This window comes from Mus caroli, unplaced genomic scaffold (assembly GCF_978045245.1).
Source record: "Mus caroli unplaced genomic scaffold, Mus_caroli_1 scaffold_11, whole genome shotgun sequence".
In the NCBI taxonomy this organism is placed as follows: domain Eukaryota; kingdom Metazoa; phylum Chordata; class Mammalia; order Rodentia; family Muridae; genus Mus; species Mus caroli.
The window spans coordinates 113,205,233-113,223,296 of NW_028227266.1; the positions used below are offsets into that span (position 1 = coordinate 113,205,233).

General features: G+C 39.2%; 1 protein-coding gene across 2 annotated transcripts in view; it reads right to left on the bottom strand.

Annotated features, from left to right (window-relative positions):
• The window catches only part of LOC147002161 (uncharacterized), a 57,521-nt gene extending 39,694 nt beyond the window's left edge, over positions 1–17,827 (bottom strand). For both annotated transcript variants that reach the window (XM_085828147.1, XM_085828146.1), the window contains exons 1-9: positions 17,765–17,827; positions 15,159–15,229; positions 14,295–14,319; positions 11,737–11,850; positions 8,383–8,447; positions 7,675–7,699; positions 4,550–4,663; positions 2,186–2,256; positions 1,611–1,635 (exon numbers count right to left, since the gene is read on the bottom strand). In XM_085828147.1, the coding sequence (XP_085684273.1) occupies positions 1,611–1,635; positions 2,186–2,256; positions 4,550–4,663; positions 7,675–7,699; positions 8,383–8,447; positions 11,737–11,850; positions 14,295–14,319; positions 15,159–15,229; positions 17,765–17,789 (535 nt within the window). In that variant the 5' untranslated portion in view covers positions 17,790–17,827. The remainder of the gene's footprint in view (positions 1–1,610; positions 1,636–2,185; positions 2,257–4,549; positions 4,664–7,674; positions 7,700–8,382; positions 8,448–11,736; positions 11,851–14,294; positions 14,320–15,158; positions 15,230–17,764) is intronic.
• Between the last annotated feature and the right edge of the window lie 237 nt (positions 17,828–18,064).

The following is an 18,064-nucleotide window of genomic DNA, read 5'->3' on the forward strand; positions in this document are numbered from 1 at the left end:
AACCTTGAACTTAACTTCCCTACATCCAAAACTCTAAACCAAGGATTGCAGATTGTGCCATCATGGATTCATTATATGGAATATTTGGGAAACTCAGGGGTTTGGATATGATAGGTATGAACTAAGCCAATGAAGCTACCTATTCTAACCCATAATAGATCCTCTTAACCCATCACCTTACTGGTGAAAGCGTGAGCAAGCAGACATACGAACGTGGACAAGAGGATATCTGGTGACACTCTTCTCTGATGACTATGTAAACCCATGGAGAGGAAAATAGAAAAGGAAACATGGAATTTAACTACCCATGACAAAGTATCATTGATGTTCAGAGTCTAGTTCTCCTTTAAATGTATATCGCTGGATGCTCATATAGGACCTTCACAAAGTCAAGGAAGACAATATTGTGGCTTGAAGGGGAGAGGTTCAGAAGCTCTTCTCATACCTAATTAAGAACTTATTGATAGTTTATGGCTTTTGTCTGAGAGGGGGCAGTTTTAATTAAAGATATTGCCCCTGAAGGTCAACGCATGTGTCAATGGATGCCCCTATACATGTTTAGCATAAATTGGTCTAGAAAGGTTTTTTAAGGATATGCATTATGCATTTATGAAAAATTGAAAAGGGAGAGCGAGTATGTGTAGAGAGTTATAAGGGATAAATATGACAAAACATATTGCATTTTCTTATCAAAATTAATGAAATTATATTAACAATCAAATACAAAATAAAAAATGAAATGTATTGCTGGAATAATGATCCAGCATAGATCAAGCAAATGAAGACTGAAGTTCTTAGTGGACACTGCTCCTAAACTGTGTGGCTCTTTGTGCCTATTCTGATGTTATCTAGTCTGCTAAAGCATTTCTCCAGAGCTTACTGGAGTGAGCCACGACTATGAGAATCCCACTTGGGACATAGCCACCCCCACTTTTCCATGTATAGCATTTAATTTCCAGGCTCTGTCACCTGAAAAGCAGCGTGTGTTTTTCTACATTTCAGAGCTGTGCCTGTTGGCTGTCTGCTGAGTGACACACTACCATGGGCTTCTGACCTCTGCAGCAGCCAGGGTAGAGTTTCAAAGCCCTATCAATTTGTCTTATGGCAAGGCAGATGCCAGAAGATGGAACTTTTCTTGATGGGATAATAAGTGTCTCTTGAGATGTATAGCTAAGCAGTCTCAGAATCATCTCTGAACTCTGGTTTATTCATCTATGACGGAATACAAGCCCATAGTCTGGCCTTGCATGGCCCTGATGAAGTTTGAGCACAGTCTTGTAGCTAAGCTGTATTATAATTTCTTTATTTATAAATTTTTGACTAGAAAGTGGTCTGGATAATTGGGGTCTTTTTCTTGGGAAAAAAGATGTAGACATGCCTTGGTGAACAAAGTCCCCTTTTAAAATAAAGGAATCACTATTGAACACAGAAACCACAGACACATGGCCATTATTTATGACTTAGAATGCTGCTTCCTTTAAAAAAACACAACAACAACAACAACATCATCAGTAAGCAGCTTAGATCACAGTTTTCCATCACACAAAAGACAAAGTATTACACAATTACCATCTAAAATGTGTTTTAGAGAGTGATTCCATAATACATACCACATCTTCGTTTTTTCGATGTTATCTGCAATTGAAAATGGAATATTTTAAAGCTTAGATCCTGTTAAGTAGTGCCTGCTAAAATCTTTGGTCTTTCCATTGATAATTTCTAGTTGCAGTCAATATAGAAAGGTGCAGTCAAGTGGAGATTATGTTAATGGATCCATTATTTAGTGATGTAACAGAAGAGCTGGAGCTCTGTACTTCGTGGAAAAGACCTTTCACATGTTTTTTTCATGCTTCGAAGGCAGAGTCTGGCCTCTATGGAAAATTCCCTAAACTATATCGCATACCACCTGTGAAAACTTGTATTTTCCATTAAGAAGTTTTCTCTTTCTGTGACCTATGTTAGAAATAATTTAAGTGTATGCTCCAGGGTTTGATGTGTTGAAAGAAAGCTCCATGTGCCCAGGATGTGCATATTAAGTGCTCAGCCAGTGAGATCTTTAAAACTTGAGAAGCTTTAAAAAGTCATATACCTGATCACTGTCAGGATTCAATTGTGATACCCACTGAACCATAAGGGGACCATTAAAGTAAGTTTTCTAGATGAGAGAAAGGAAAGGCCTTCTTACCTCTGACATTTTCACTGGTCCTTTCCCCTTGTCCACTGGCAAAGTTGCACCATCAGAACATTCAACTACCACTAGGGGACAAGAAGTGAACAGTACTGCTTATTGTTACACTGGGCTTTACTTGATGTGGGTAAAAGTGTAGGAATTTAGTTCATGTTACTAAACCTGATGAACAATATGGTTCTGCTGCTGCTGGACTGTTTTCTCATACGGCAAGTTAAACAGAGGGAAGACCTAAAGACAAACGAGGATGTACCTGTCCATGTGGTAAAGGTCGGATTCAGATGCCATACTAAGACTTAACAGCTTTTCCTGTCATATTGTATCTGAGAAGGGTTCTGTTCAGTTCTCTCCCAGTGATCTTGTCGGTCTCATGAGCTTTGTGAGGGAGAGACATTTAGTGAATACAAAAAGACCTAGTTATCCCAGGGCTGAGGATGGGGACATGGCTGGGGTTAGGCCTCACTGTGTAGACAGTGTGTTCTAGTACACAGCATCAACAATAAGGTAACAGGGAACTGGATCACAGGACAACATGGCAATTACAAAAGAGAAGGAAGTGGCTAGAGAAGGATGGGGCCAAGAAGTAATAAGAGGAAAGACTGAAAAGGGAGGGAGGTAGAAGCAGAATCCTGTGTCTCAGACACACATGGTTCACAATCTGTTGATAGACAATGTTCATTAAGCCGATAAGCATTACTGAAATTTTATACCAAACCAATCTGCATACTGAGAGAATCCAGGAGAAGCACATATCCTGAGGGGGTTAGGCTATAAGCCTACTGAAGAAGCTATAGTGAACCCATTTTGAGGAAAAAGACTTCTTAAATTATAACCACATGTACACATGGGTCAGACCATGCCAAGAGGGAGACACTCAAGAAGTGACAGCACACAGACAGGCACATCCTGTGGTCAGATAGGTGCCTGGAGAACTGAATCCCAGGAGTCAATGTCCTTTATCTTGAGGGACATAGGCAGTAATGTAAGGGAACTCTTGAATCCACCCTGTGCATCTTGGAGGTTGAACCTAGAATACCTCAGAAAGCAACAAAGATGGGTCAGAATACAGATATTTTCTCTCCCATGAAGTCGCAGGCTCCAAGATAGATGTCTACCTCTAACTTCCTTTGACTCAATCACTTAGTATGCTAGTCAAATTAAGGAGTATAGGCTGTTCCAAGCTAAAGATATACATACCAAGAAGACACTACTCTGATAAAACCAAGGAACTACGGGGACAGAATTTGCTTTTTTTGCATCATTAGGACCATAGTAGAAGTGGTCATTAGTGTGCACAGAATGCTATCCACCAGCACAGAGATTGGCTCTACCATAGAATAAAACCACAAAATAACCATAAATGTTTGTGGGCACTTGTGACCATTAATCTCACTATTCAAGCTGACAAGATCCAGATCCCCAAACACATCTGCAGGACGTTATCTTGAGGTGATAAACTGAGGTAGCAAACTGCCATTGTTAGTGTCACTGTTCTCTGGGCTGAGATCCATGACTGTCCAAGAAGGTGAGCTGGACATGAACACGCTGTTTCTTTCCTCCTGTTGCACTGAATCTCTGCCTGAAACTCCTACAACTATGGTTCTCAGCAAGTATGCACTCCATACTCAAACTGCAGTGCTGAAACAGACATTCCTTTTTACTACCAACTGGGAAAGTGCCTTTGGCACAGCTTCCATGGAGAGCTACTAACCACAGTGGCAGCCAGGCTTGGCCATTTGGCAAGAACTGACATAGACTGAAAGACTGCCTTCAAATGATAGAGCCAGAAGCCAAGAATACACAACCTGACAGGGATCACCTTGATGCCATTGAAAGAAAAGAAACCCTTCTATTCCTCCTGCCATTTCCCTGTTTCTACTGTTCTTTCCCATTTCCTTAAGCCTCCCAAGCACTAGGTATAACACATCAATCCAGGGACCCCACTGCCAAGGGGTCAGACTAGAAATGCTGTGATCTAATTCCAAGTCTGTCTTCATTCTTGACAATTTTGATAATCACAGGGTCACTCTTGAGACTGTTGAGATTAAATCCATCTACATTTCAGGTTTCTGTGAACAGGTAACAGAGAGGGTGGCTCAACTGTTCCTGTCTGCAGCAGTTGAAGTGACAGTGACACAGACAGGACTGAGCTCATTTTTCCTCTCTTTCTCATTACTTAATGAGAACAAACAGTGTGTCTTATATCCATTTTTAAATTCTGTGGTTGATTCTCAACTAATGAAATATGCAAATTAACAATATGTACATAGAAAAGTACTAATATATTCACAGTTTTACATGTATCATAACAGTATGCTCTATAACTATGAAACATGATTCAGTCTTTCATTTCCACTGTACCTTCTAGGTCGTCTTGTGGTTTGCCTTCACAATGTTTATTTATAAAGTCACATTCCTGAGCATCAACTGGGAGAAGACTGCCACTCCGGCGCTTATTTCTCAGAAACATAAACCCTGGGAATGCATTCACAGAGACAATGATGTCAGCTTCATTGTAGAAAAACAGAGGAAATCAGCAATGGTTTTGTGTTTGTATGTTCCATGTCATGACCATTCTTCAAGCACCATCATCAGAGCTACAGTGGTATTTTGGGAAGATCACAGAGTGCATTATACACACCAGCATGCATTACACTGATGGTATAGGTAAGTCAAAACTTCATGTCAGTGTGACAATGTACAGAGAAGAGAACCAGTGCTCTCTTATGTTAGTGCTGTACGTGGTAAACAGAATCCATATCACTCTTAGGGCAATATAAACAAAGTGAAATTTATATGCTCATTCACTCCTGTGTGGTTTTCACTAGGATGTTTAATATTTGACTCCCTATGAGGCTTCATTGCAAAATATATGAGTGCAAAGTACATATGCACTATAATATGTATATATATAATATAGAATATAATTTATATAGTATATTTTGTTCATATATATAAGGAAATTTATATAGTATATTTTATTTATCTTTAGTGTAATTTATGCTCTCTCTCATTTCTGAGTTGTGTTCACTATGATGTTATACATAGTTATACATCCTATGACAATTCTCAGTTAAAAGGATATGCATATGCAAGTATATATTGATTTGTGGTGTCTGTTAAATGATAGAAGAGCCAGCTACATATGAATAAATCTAGGTAGTATGAGGTTCCAGCTGGTTACTGGTACACAAGTGTACACACACACACACACACACACACACACACAATTATACAAGCTAGCCCTCAAGGAAAAAACACTGCTATATGACAGAAGAATGAGTTGCATATGAGTACATCTAGGTAGGGTGAGGTTTTAATTGGTTACTCATTTACAAGTGTGTATCTACAGACACACTCTCGAATAAGCCAGCCCTCAAAGAAGCACTTATATTATAAAATTGTCTTGTGGTGTCTGTTAAATGAAAGAAGAGTCATCTAAATATGAATGAATCTAGGTAGGGTAAGGTTTCAGTTACTTACAAATGGAAATAGAGAATGTATCTTTTTTCATGTAAGGTAAATATATTTATGTCTATCTAGCTTTCCATACATTTGTATACTTTATACATATTCCATGTGGGACAGTACAGAAAATTGTTAAAAGAGTTTGATACTCATTTTGTATATTATGAAGCAAGGGAGGATTAAGCTTTGATGACTCAAGTCTTGTGATTCCAATTCTTTTTTTTTAATGTATTTATCTTCCCTGTTTACCTAAGAAGCTATAGGAGGGCCCTAGCTTAGTAGAAATATGTGGTCGTCCTCTAAGAACCTCAACCTGACTGGTGCCTCTCAGTGAGTGATTTGTTGATCAGGTGACCACATTGAGATATTTTCTAAAACCTGCTCAGTTTCAAAGTTACTCAAGACCAAGTTGTCACATGATGGTTGGGATGAATAGAAACTTCCTTTCAATTAGCCGAACCTGGACATGTCCTCAACATGAACTGACACAAACAGCAGCCTTGTGCATTGGTAATATAATAGGTGATGTGTGTTCATATCACTTTGTAGGTGACATCTTCATTGCCCATCTATGTGGCCTTTCTTAGTTTCTGCTTAGATATTGGTACTGACTCCAGGGCAGTGAGAGTGCACCATTCCTGGTCATGCCTCCCTCACCAGTCTGACCTTCTCTGTTTTCTAATTTTTGGGGGGAGAAAGGTGTCTATTCTAGTATAGCATGTAATTCAGTCTACAGAAAAGAATGTTCTTGAACTTGTGTTTCTCTTTCCTTCACTTTACTAGGATAAGTATTAATAGAATTGAGCCATCTTGGGCACGTTTTATACAGAATTAGGATACAAACTTTGGGTCCTGACATGTTAAATAGGTGCTGAGACAACTGGGATGAAGCACCAGTTCATATTAGTACAATAGCTCCTTTTAATCAAACCACAGCATACCAAAGTACTGAAACTGTAGTTGCATTATGCAGAAAACACTTGAAATAATATTGAGTTTCATGCTTCACTGCCAAAAATATGTATCTACTCAGTATTAACACTCAGAATGTGGAGACTGACTATCACTCAGAGATAAAACTCTTGGAGCATAGAGTGTACCTGACAGTTAAAGGTATATTCCCTTTGGGTGTGGTAGTGTAATCCCTTAATAAGTACCAGCACTCAATAGGCAAAGGCAGGTGGAGCTGTATGAGATGTGGGCCAGAAACTTACACACACACACACACACACACACACACACACACACACACACACACCACACCACACCACACCTGCCTCATGAAGTAAAGTTTCCTACATTCCCTAAAGAATGTGATAGCATGATCAATCTCTAGGTGGTGACTAGAGTTTTTATTTGACCATGTGCCTAAAATGGTTTGTACTTTGTCCATGCTAATAAGGTCTATCCCTTAAGCCTTTCTCTTGACCTTATTAGAATGAACCATGGGAAACTCAGTTGGGACACATCTGCACTACATTTCTGTTCTCATGCACTGTGTTTCATTTTTAGGCCCTGTCACCTGAAAATAAGTATGTGTGCTTCTATACCTTTCAAAACTGACTGTCTGCTGCCTGGTAAATGACACAGTCTAAGACTTCTCCTCACTATAGCAGTCAGGATAGTACTTGAGATCTTTATAAATTTGATATCTTGCAGGAAAATCCTAAAAGTAGTAACTCTTTCATAGGGATTATTGTACCTTGATGAGCTCAATGACCACAGATATCTCCATAAGTTTTTTTCTTCTCCTTTTTTGTAAAAACATTCTCTCTCTTGTCTCTGTCTCTGTCTCTGTCACTGTCGCTGTCTCTGTCTCTCTCTCTCTCTCTCTCTCTCTCTCTCTCTCTCTCTCTCTCTCTCTCTCACACACACACACACACACACACACACACACACACACACACAGGAACCAAAATTTTAATTATCAGTTACCATCTTAGATCACAGTGTTGCATCAGACAAAACACAACTACTGTTTACAACAATTCTTATTTTAGTAATTCCACAATACGTACTATGTCTGCTTCTTTTAGAAGCGACCTGCAATTGAGAAGGAAAAATACATTATATTCCACGATCATGCAGGGTAATATATGCAAATGGTTTTGATATATGTGTTGTAATTGCAGTAAGGATGAAAAATCACAGTCAAGTGATGACTATATTAATGGATACATTATTTGTGGTTGCCATAAATTATATAGAGCGTTGTACTTGTGACAAAACCTGTATCTTTCATACTTTTTCTGATTCATAGGTAGATCAAACAAACATGTCTGGCCTCTAGAGGGTCCCAAAACCTATATCACATATGAAAACTTGTATTTTCAGTAATCCATATTCTATTTCTACTGCCCAGGGTTTAGAGCTAACTTGAGTACATGACCCGACGTTTGGTGCATAAGAAACTTATGGTATCTAGCGTGTGGGTGGAGAGTGCTCAGTTCATGTATTCTTTCAAACATGAGGAGTAGGATAAACTGGAGAAACCCACTTGAAAGTGATTAGCCTTATAATTCAGGACATAACATTGCAGCACAATGTGATGTATTGAACTAAGACCAAGTTGGTACAGTTCCTCCATTCCATCCTCTTCCTAAGTAAATGCTCTCATACCTATGATGCTTCTGGCTAGTGTCATGACTCAAATGTGATACCCACTGAAACAAAAGGGAACCACTGAGATGACCTTTCTACCTTACAGGAAGGAAAGTCCATCTTACCTTAACCCTCCGCAGTGGTGACTTTTCCTCGTCCTCTTCTGAAGTTGTAGCGTCACCACATTTAGCTGACAGTAGGGGAACACAGAGTAACTGTCAGCTCATGGCACTGCTTATTTACTTGATGTGGGTAAAAGTGAGTGGACTTAGTATATGTAACTAAATAGAGGAAACGAGGTGGTTGGGATAAAGCTGGACTGTTTTCTCGGAAGGTAAGTAGAGGCAAAGAAAGGATTTGGGGAGAAATTGTTGGGAACAAGCAAAAGAAACGTGCCCCAAGCACTGTCATTTTTTTCAGAAGATAATGATTTTTCTATACCACAACACCCATTTTTAATCCTTTGTTCTCCAAAACGCAAGGGCTGTTTCTAACTACAGAGTAACAAGTGGATTTGATTGGTTATACTGTAAAACCTATATTCTGTATCAGTTTACATAAGGAAAGCCTTTATCCCTAAATCCTTATTGGTAGAAAAGGTAACAATAACTAAACACAGAAGCTCTTCATTTGCAACCTCAAATACTCTGATATTCTGGCTTTGGGGTCACAGTTCAACTCACAAGTCTGTTCTGTGTCCCTGATCAATGTATAGCAGCTTGATTACAAAAAGTATTTGTCATCAGCCATTGACCTGGTTTTTGAGTTGTGATGGATCTAAGCAGACCCTATAGTAAAATGAGGAACAGAATTTGCTCTCTAGGAAATGATAATCTAAAGCAACTTAAAAGCATCTGTTACATAATGTAACAATGAAATAAATCTTTCAAAAGCTTTTTTTAATATTTCTTATATTTGGGAGGCTCAGTAACTGTCTGTCCATCCAGCAGAGGTGAACCTTTTGTACCCAGTTCTTTCAGTAAACCATATAGGTTCTGGGCTCAAATTCCTGTCTTCAGTCTTTACAGCAAGTACCTTACTGGTCCCACAAAACAAATCTTATGATAAGAATCAGAGATAACAGCTCCTGAGATGACTTTTGAGCACAGGATAATCACTATTCCCTCTTCAGCATCTGCTGGCCAACAGCAGTTTTTTACCTTTGTTCATAGAGTAAAAGTCGAATCCAGATGGTGTACTGACACTGCCTTTCCTGGGATGCTTTCCTTGAGAAAGGTTCTTTTCTGTTCTCTTCCAGTGCTCTTGTCAGTCTCATGAGCTTTGTGAAGAAGAAACATTTAGAGAATAGGGAAAGACCTAAAATATACCTCGGGCCAAGGCTGGAGACATGGCTAGGAGTTAGGCCACACTGTGTGGACAAAGTTTGCAGCATCGACAATAATGCAACAGTGGAAAAGGATCACAGATGCTTCCATGGTTGGCAGACATATAGACCAGAGTCAACATGGCAACCAGGAAAAATGAGAAGTGGCTGGAGAAGGATGAGGTAAGAGGTAATAAGAGGGAAGTCCGAAAAGGTGGGACTAGAAGCTGAATCCTGTATCTCTGACTCAGGGTTCAGAAGCAGATAGGCAATATGCAGATACAGTCTATAAAAGAAGGCCAAAACCAACTGTGAAATGGGAGAATACAAAAAAAGCAAACATACTTCTGAGGAGCCTAGGATGTGAACCTACAAAAAAAGTTATAGTGAAACTACTAAGAGGACAGACATCCCTTAGATTTTAATCTCATCTCCCCAGAAAAGATGGGACAGGTCAGACCATGTTAAGAATGAAAGACTTGAGTAGTGACAGCAGAGAGGAAAGAAATATCCTATGGCAAGACGGGTTCCTGAAGAAATGATCTGCAAGAGTCAGCATCTTTTATCCTGAGGGACATTGGCAGTATGTTAGGAGAACACTTAAACCCAGCCTCTGCATCTTGGAGGCGAAACCAAGGATGCCACTTGAAACCCTAAGAACAGGCCAGTTGTATACCTTTTCTCCTGCATTAAGTCAAAGGGTCCTAGATGAATGTCGGCCTCTAATCTCCCTTGACTCAGTCACTTTATATGCTAGTCAAATTGAGGAGTTTAGGCTGCTACAAGCTAAAGACATACATTAGGTCTTTGTCAGGGCACTGCTAGTGTTTCAGGGAGGTCATGGCAGAGAACATTATTAGCTATTTGGCAGTCTAATTTGTAGCTGTCCTTTAAAGTGGGGCTAAATGGTCACATGGGTACCATGAATGAATTACTACTACAAAAAAAATACCCAAAAGACCACAGGAACAGGATCTAAATCCTACATCTTCGGGATCACAATGAAGGTCTTTATCTATAGGTCATTTGAGTGCACAGGAGAGGATTATATCTCACCATCAATACTGGTTTACCCTAAGCTAAAAACCCAAAGAGACCTTAACAGTTTGTATGTGGTGACATTTTATCTTAGTTGGATCTTATCTGAATCTTCTCTCAGTTGGATAAGATGGAGGTCTCCTGGTTATGCCTGTGGAACTTTATCTTGTGGTGATAAACTGAGGCAGCAAACTGGGCCACTGTTAGTGCCACCGTTCTTCGGGCTGAGATCCATGACTGTCCAAGAAGGTGAGCTGGATATGAACACTCTGTTTCTTTCCTCCTGTTACACTGAATCTCTGCCTGAAACTCCTACAACTATGGTTCTCAGCAAGTATGCACTCCATACTCAATCTACTGTGCCGAGACAGACATTCCTTTTCACTACCAACTGGGAAAGTGCCTTTGGCACAGCTTCCATGGAGAGCTATTAACCACAGGGGCAGCCAGGCTCGGTCATTTGGCAAGAACTGACATAGGCTGAAAAGTGCTAAGTGTGAAAGCCTGCCTTCAAATCACAGAGCCAGAAGCCAAGAATACACAACCTGGCAGTGGTCACCTTGATGCCATTGAAAGAAAAAGTATCCCACAGAAACCTCCTACCCCTCCTGCCATTTCCCTGTTTCTACTGGTCTTTCCCATTCTGTTAATCCTCCCAAGCATAGGGTGTAACAAATCACTCCAGGGACCCACTGCCAAGGGGTCAGACCAGAAATGCTGTGATCCAATTCCTAGTCTATCTTCATTCTTGACACTTTTGATAATCACAGGGTCACTCTTGAGATGGGTGACATTCAATCCATCCACATTTCAGGTGTCTGTGAACAGGTAATAGAGAGGGTGGCTCAACTGTTCCTGTCTGCAGCAGATGAAGTGACAGTGACACAGACAGGACTGAGCTCATTTTTCCTCTCTCCTTACATAATGAGAACAAGTGGCACATTTGAAATCCGTTTTTAAATTCTGTGGTTGAATTTAACCTAGTGAAGTATGCAAATTAACATCATGTACAGAAGAAAATGTATCTAAGCTGGTCATCTTTGTTTTTCTTGTATCATACCTTATGATCTACAACAACTAGATATAATGTAATAAAATTATTCTATTTCCTCTGTACCTTTTGTTTCATTTTGTTGTTTTTGTATAGATGATGACGTTGGGGCTTGATGTCCTTCAGCCTCCATGGGAACAACAGGATCCTGGTGATGGATATTTCTTATGATTCTAAATACTTGGAATGCATCAACAACAAAGACAAGTTATGTTAGCTTCATGGCAAAAACAAACAAACATACAATCAGTAACCAAACCGAAAACCCAGCAAAAACCCATTAATGAGTTTATGTTTTTACGTTCTGTCTCGTGACCATTCCTCAGGCACCATCATCAGAGTTACAGTGGAGCTTTTGAAAGATCACTCAGTCACTGTGCAAACCAGCATGCATTACACTGATGGTTAGGTAAGTCATAACTTCATGTCAGTGTGACAATGTACAGAGAAAAGCACCAGGTCTCTGTTATGTTTACTACAATGCTATATATTTGATACCGTATTAATCTTAGTTCAAAACAAAATTGTATATGGATATACAATTACACACACACACACACACACACACACACACACAAACACACAGGGCTAGCCCTCAAGGAAAAGCACATAGAATTGCTTTGTAGTATCTATTAAATGACAGAAGACTTATCTACATATGAATGCATCTAGGGAGCATGAGGTTTCAGTTGGTTTCACATGGGCAACAGAGAACTTATTTAATGTCCCTATTTACCTAAGAAGCTATATGTGGTCTTTCTCTAAGAACTTCAACCTGACTTGTGCCTCTCAGTGAGTGATTTGTTGATCAGATGACCACATTGAGATATTTTCTAAAAACTGCTCAGTTTCAAAGTTACTCAAGACCAAGTTGTCACATGATGGTTAGGCTGAATAGAAACTTCCTTTCAGTTAGCCAAGCCTGGACATGTCCTCAACATGAACTGACAAGAACAGCAGCCTGGGGCATTGGTAATATAATAGGCAGTGTGTGTTCACATCACGTTGTAGGTGACATCCTCAGTGCACATCTGTATGGCCTTTCTTAGTTTCTGCTTAGATATTGGTACTGACTCCAGGGCAGTGAGAGGGCACCATACCTGGTCATTCCTCTGTCACCAGTCTGACCTTCTCTGTTTTTTCAATTTTTTTTTTCCGGAAAGGTGTCTATTCTAGTCTAGCATGTAATTCACTCTACAGAAAAGAATGAACTTGAGCTTGTTTTTCTCCTTCCTTCACTTCTCTAGGATAAGTATTAATAGGATGAAGCTATCCTGAGAACATTTTAAATAGAACTAGGATACAGACTTTGGGTCCTGGACATCCTAAGCATGTTCTGACACTGACACAACTGGGCTAGTTCATATTCTCACACTAGTTTCCCTTAATCAAACCACAGTGTAGCAAAGTGCTAACACTATAGATAAACTATGCAGAAAACACTTGAAATAATGATATTGAGTCATGTGTTTCGCTGCTGAATATATCTTCTCAGTATTCACACTTAAAATGTGGAGACTGACCAGTACTGAGAGGAAAGTCTCTTGGAGCATAGAATGTACCTCAACTTCTGTATGTGTATTCCATGGAAGTGATAGTTTACTCCTGTAGTCAGCGGCAGATGGAACTATGTGAGTTCCAGGCCAGAGAGAGAGAGAGAGAGAGAGAGAGAGAGAGAGAGTTCCAGGAGAGTCATGGATACACAGTAATCCTGTCTCAAAAAGAGAAACAAACAAACAAACAAACAAATAAAACCAAAACAAAATAGCCTATATATTTGTTTAAAAATTAGATAGCAAAGATCAGTACCTAGGTGGTGACCAGAGTTCTTAGTGAATACTTTGCCTTAGCTGTTTTGTTCTTTGTGTTCATGCTAAATATTGTCAATTCTTTTAAGCTTTTCACCAGGTTTTACTAGAAGGAACCAAGAAAGTCTAGCACGACCTCAGTTCATATACATATAGCCAATTTCAATGTAGCACAGAATCAGTAATCTGCATAAAAAAATGGGCTTTTCTTTCATCCTTGTTAATGTCTGCAGGCAGGTGGATTACACTGAGCACTGTGGTAGTCACAGCAGTCTTTGGGATTCCTGTAACTTTGAGTTATTACAGGCTGATGCTAGAAAACTGGAAATTCTTCACTGTTTTTATTTTGTATGCCCTCTGTTGTGTTAAATCTAATGCTGCACTGCATATCTAAAGATCTCTGTCACTTACTCTGAATCTTGGTTTATTCATCTGCCTAGAAAAATGCAAATCAAGCTACCAAATGTGACTGTGGCAAACTTTAAACACATAAGTAAATTGTCTATTCTGATTTTTTTCCAAAACTTTTACCCTGTAAATTGAGTTGAATAACTTGGATATCTGTGTAGATATGATAGGTTTAGATGCAGCCTCGTGCACAAAACACCAAACTAAAGAGGTCACAGCTGGAAGCAACAGCTGTACACACAGGGCTACAATTTCTCACTGAAGGCATCACTTTTTTTTTAGAACAAACATCTGATCTTTCAATCAATACAAGCTGATTTGCTCACTGTGGTACAACCAGACAAAAGACAACCAGTATTAACACAATTCATATCTAACACATGTCTTCAGCGACTGCAGGATACATACTGTTCCGGCGTTTTCTGGAGCCCACCTGTAACATACAGGAAAGAAAACACTTAAGAGACTTAGATGATGCTGAATCCTGTTTGTACAACTCTTTGGTCCACCTCTTGACAGGACATAATTGTACCAAGTCTGGCGAGCTGATCTAATCTCTTACTAATCTACTGACTCTTACTGCCTATTAGAGACTCAGGGGAAATGTTCCGTATTAGGATATTACGTGATACTGACACAGAATACCTCAAGATGCCTACTTTGTGACAAAAACTAGAGTGTTTCCCATGTTTACTGACTAAATGCCACATCAGGCAACCTTATGCATTGGCTTCTACTGAAGGATAGCTGAGTTACATTACAATATGGTGAAGCTAACACCTATTTAGTGATACTAACCCCTTTTGTGAAGCACTCCAATAATTTGCATGCATCCTTATGTCTTAAGTTCTTGGCACCTGAACATGCCATCCTAGAACATAGGATGCTTCCCCTACATCCATCTTGGGAAACATAATCAGATTCAACCTAAATCACAGGCTCTAGAAGCCATAAAAGAAGTAAATGCTTATATAAATATTCAAGTCTACATGAATGATATGCCTGCCACCTTCTGAGTGAAATTTACATACTGGTATCGAAGGCAGAATATTATTGTCCAGAAGACAGTCTGCCCTGACTCAAAGTCACTACCTGATACAGTTCTATTAAATCACCGATCTGATATAATTACATTTCCTTTTCTTCCTAAATAAAATATTTAATACATGAAACACTCAGTCAACTTTAATTTTTCAAGTGTGCTATAGTCATAAACACATGCAGGAATCATTAAAGTAATTTTCTCTTATATAAAGGAAGAGGGCTTCTTACGGTCAGTGAGGATTTTGTACGAGGATGGTCATCAGTTGAGAAGGGTGTGTCAGTACATTCTTGAGGTAAAACTAGAGGGACAGAAAATAACTGTCAGCTCATGGCACCATTTATTTACACAAGCAATTTTGACATCGGTAAAAGTGTACTGAATCAGTACATGTGATTAGATTTACTTAGGCTACTACTGGGCTGTCTTTCCTGATGGTGAGTATAGGCAAAGATTAGAAAACTAAAAAGCTTTTTTTCCAATTTTTTTTTCTTTTGCTTTCGAGAGGATGGGAATATAAAGCAACATAAGAGTCTATGTTTTAATTTGTAACTACCTAGCGCATGCATTCAGATTGGGAGGGAGCACATCTGAGGGCAACTGTTGGTATCTAGTTTCTGCCTTCCATTATTTGGGGCTCTGGGGTTAGAATCAGAATATCAGGTGCAATGACAAGCACCTATACTATCAAGACATCTCATTCTCCTCATTAAAATAAATGTCACGATGAAACCACATATGATCATCATTCCTTTAAGCATTGTGAAGCCCAAAAGGACTGAAGAATCTCTTCATCACATCTCACAGGCATATTTCAACCTCCATCAGTTGACACATTCTGATTCTGCATTCATCAGATAGAACACGGAATTTTAGCTTATTTATTCGTTTATTTATTTATTTTTTGGTTTTTTTTGTTTGTTTGTTTGTTTGTTTGTTTGTTTGTTTTGAGACAGGGTTCCTCTGTGTAGCCCTGGCTGTCCTGGCACTCACTTTGTAGACCAGGCTGGCCTCGAACTCAGAAATCCCCCTGCCTCTGCCTCCCCAGTGCTGGGATTAAAGGCATGCGCCACCACGCCCGGCAAATTTTAGCTTTTTAACACATACATTTTACTGGGGAAGTGAACTTAGTATAAGGGACATGATGTAACTGTATTGATCCATTCATCCTTTGACATTCACTGATTTACTGACTCCTGGAAAACAATAATAAGTACCCTGTGCCTTGTTTCTCCTTTTGTGCTCCTGTACTTTGTAGCATCCAGATGAAAAAGAACAGTGATAAGGAAGAGGAGCATCTGGATCGTGCTGGCCATTCAAGTCCTCTAACTCAGCTCCATGTGAGAGATGCTCCAAGGGTAATGGGGCCTCTAAAAACCGGGTAGATATTCTGAGTACTTATGCGTCCCTCTCCCAGGGTGTGTGGCTCCCAAGGTCTCTGCACTTTTGAGGGTAACATTCTTATTTCCACCAGATATCAATTAAAGATCTCCCTATTTGTAGTTGGCTTTAGGCCAGGTGTGAGGATAAGGATCCCAGTCCTAAGCATCTGTGAGCTGAGGAGAAGTGCTGGTACTTCCTTGCAATGACTAGGCTGAAATGTGACAGATGTAGCAGTATCTGTCCTGTGATAAAGTGACCATGGATTTGATGTCATAAAGTAGATAATGCCTAGGACTTCTGCAGAATTGAGACACCCTGACATGTCACTGGAAACCTACCATCTTGGTTAATTAGCTTTTCACAAATATGAACCTCTTTATATTTAGGTTTTGCCCAATTCATCGAGAAAGCTATAGCCCTCTGATGGAGTGTCAGGATAAATAAACCACATCACATGTGAAAACAGCAGTAAGAGTTAATACATCTTTTCAGCACCATGTTTCTACACGCACAGAAGAACCATTACCTCTGCATACTATTCTTTTTGTTCACCATATAGGAACACTATGCTCACGGATTACTGTAAATAGTTACTGACTCTCTAGTTAGTTCACCAGTCTAATTCATCTGATTCTCTACTTCATTTGTTGAAATAGTGATCAGTCATTCAGAACAAAATAATCAACTTATTGGGTGATACCTCACTCCAAAGAGATGTGGGTCACAATGTTACCTATTTGTGACGTCTACAATTCAGGATAAATCATAAATTATGGATTTAAATTATTCAATAGGAGTAGGTACACACTCTAAACCGTCACATATGTGGAAAAGACATACCTACATTTTAGTGAATAAATACACCTAGTAAGAAAATGACAGGTAATATTTGTTAAAAATGAAAATAGGCACACATTGTAGTGGGAGATTTATCTTATAATTTATCCCCACCACTGTGAAGCCACTCCAATTTTCTGAGGGTAATAATTTCAAAACAGAGAACCTTAGTTATTTCTTGGTATGTTTATGATATAGTGTTACAGTATTTATATACAGGAATGTCTATGAAGCACAATCTTGAGGGAGGAAATATAGACATATATAGACACATATGTACATACAAACACATTAAACTCTAAGGTCAAAATATTTTGTAGACTAAAATATAATATATAATAAAACATAATTCTAGAGCCAGGCGTGGTGGCACATACCTTTAATCCCAGCACTCGGTAGGCTGAGGCAGGCATATTTCTGAATTTGATGCCAGCCTTATCTACAAAGTGAGTTCCAGGATAGGCAGTGCTACACAGAGAAACCCTGTCTCAAAAATTACATAAAATAAAACATAATTCTAATAATACAGCAGTTATAAGAATTTACACAAAATATTTTGAGAAATATTAACCAGTCTAGTTGAAGCAAAAGCACTAATTGGCTAGTAATATCATACCTTTGGTACCACAACAGTTTCCCATTATACTCAGATTCGAACACTACTATCGCTCTGTAGTTATAGTCGTGTTGTACTATGAGGAAATCTCAAAGTATACTGGCACTCAGCACTCAGGCCTGAACATAACTAGGTATGGGTCAGCCATAAGTCACAGAGTCTGCATAGTGAACTCATAATCATACCATGACAGCCAACATCTGCTACTTAGGCAAGTCTGCTCATACAAGTTCAGGACTACAGTGTGGGTTATTATAAATGCCAATGTTCTTGAGCTAAGAACGATCAACTACAAAGTTA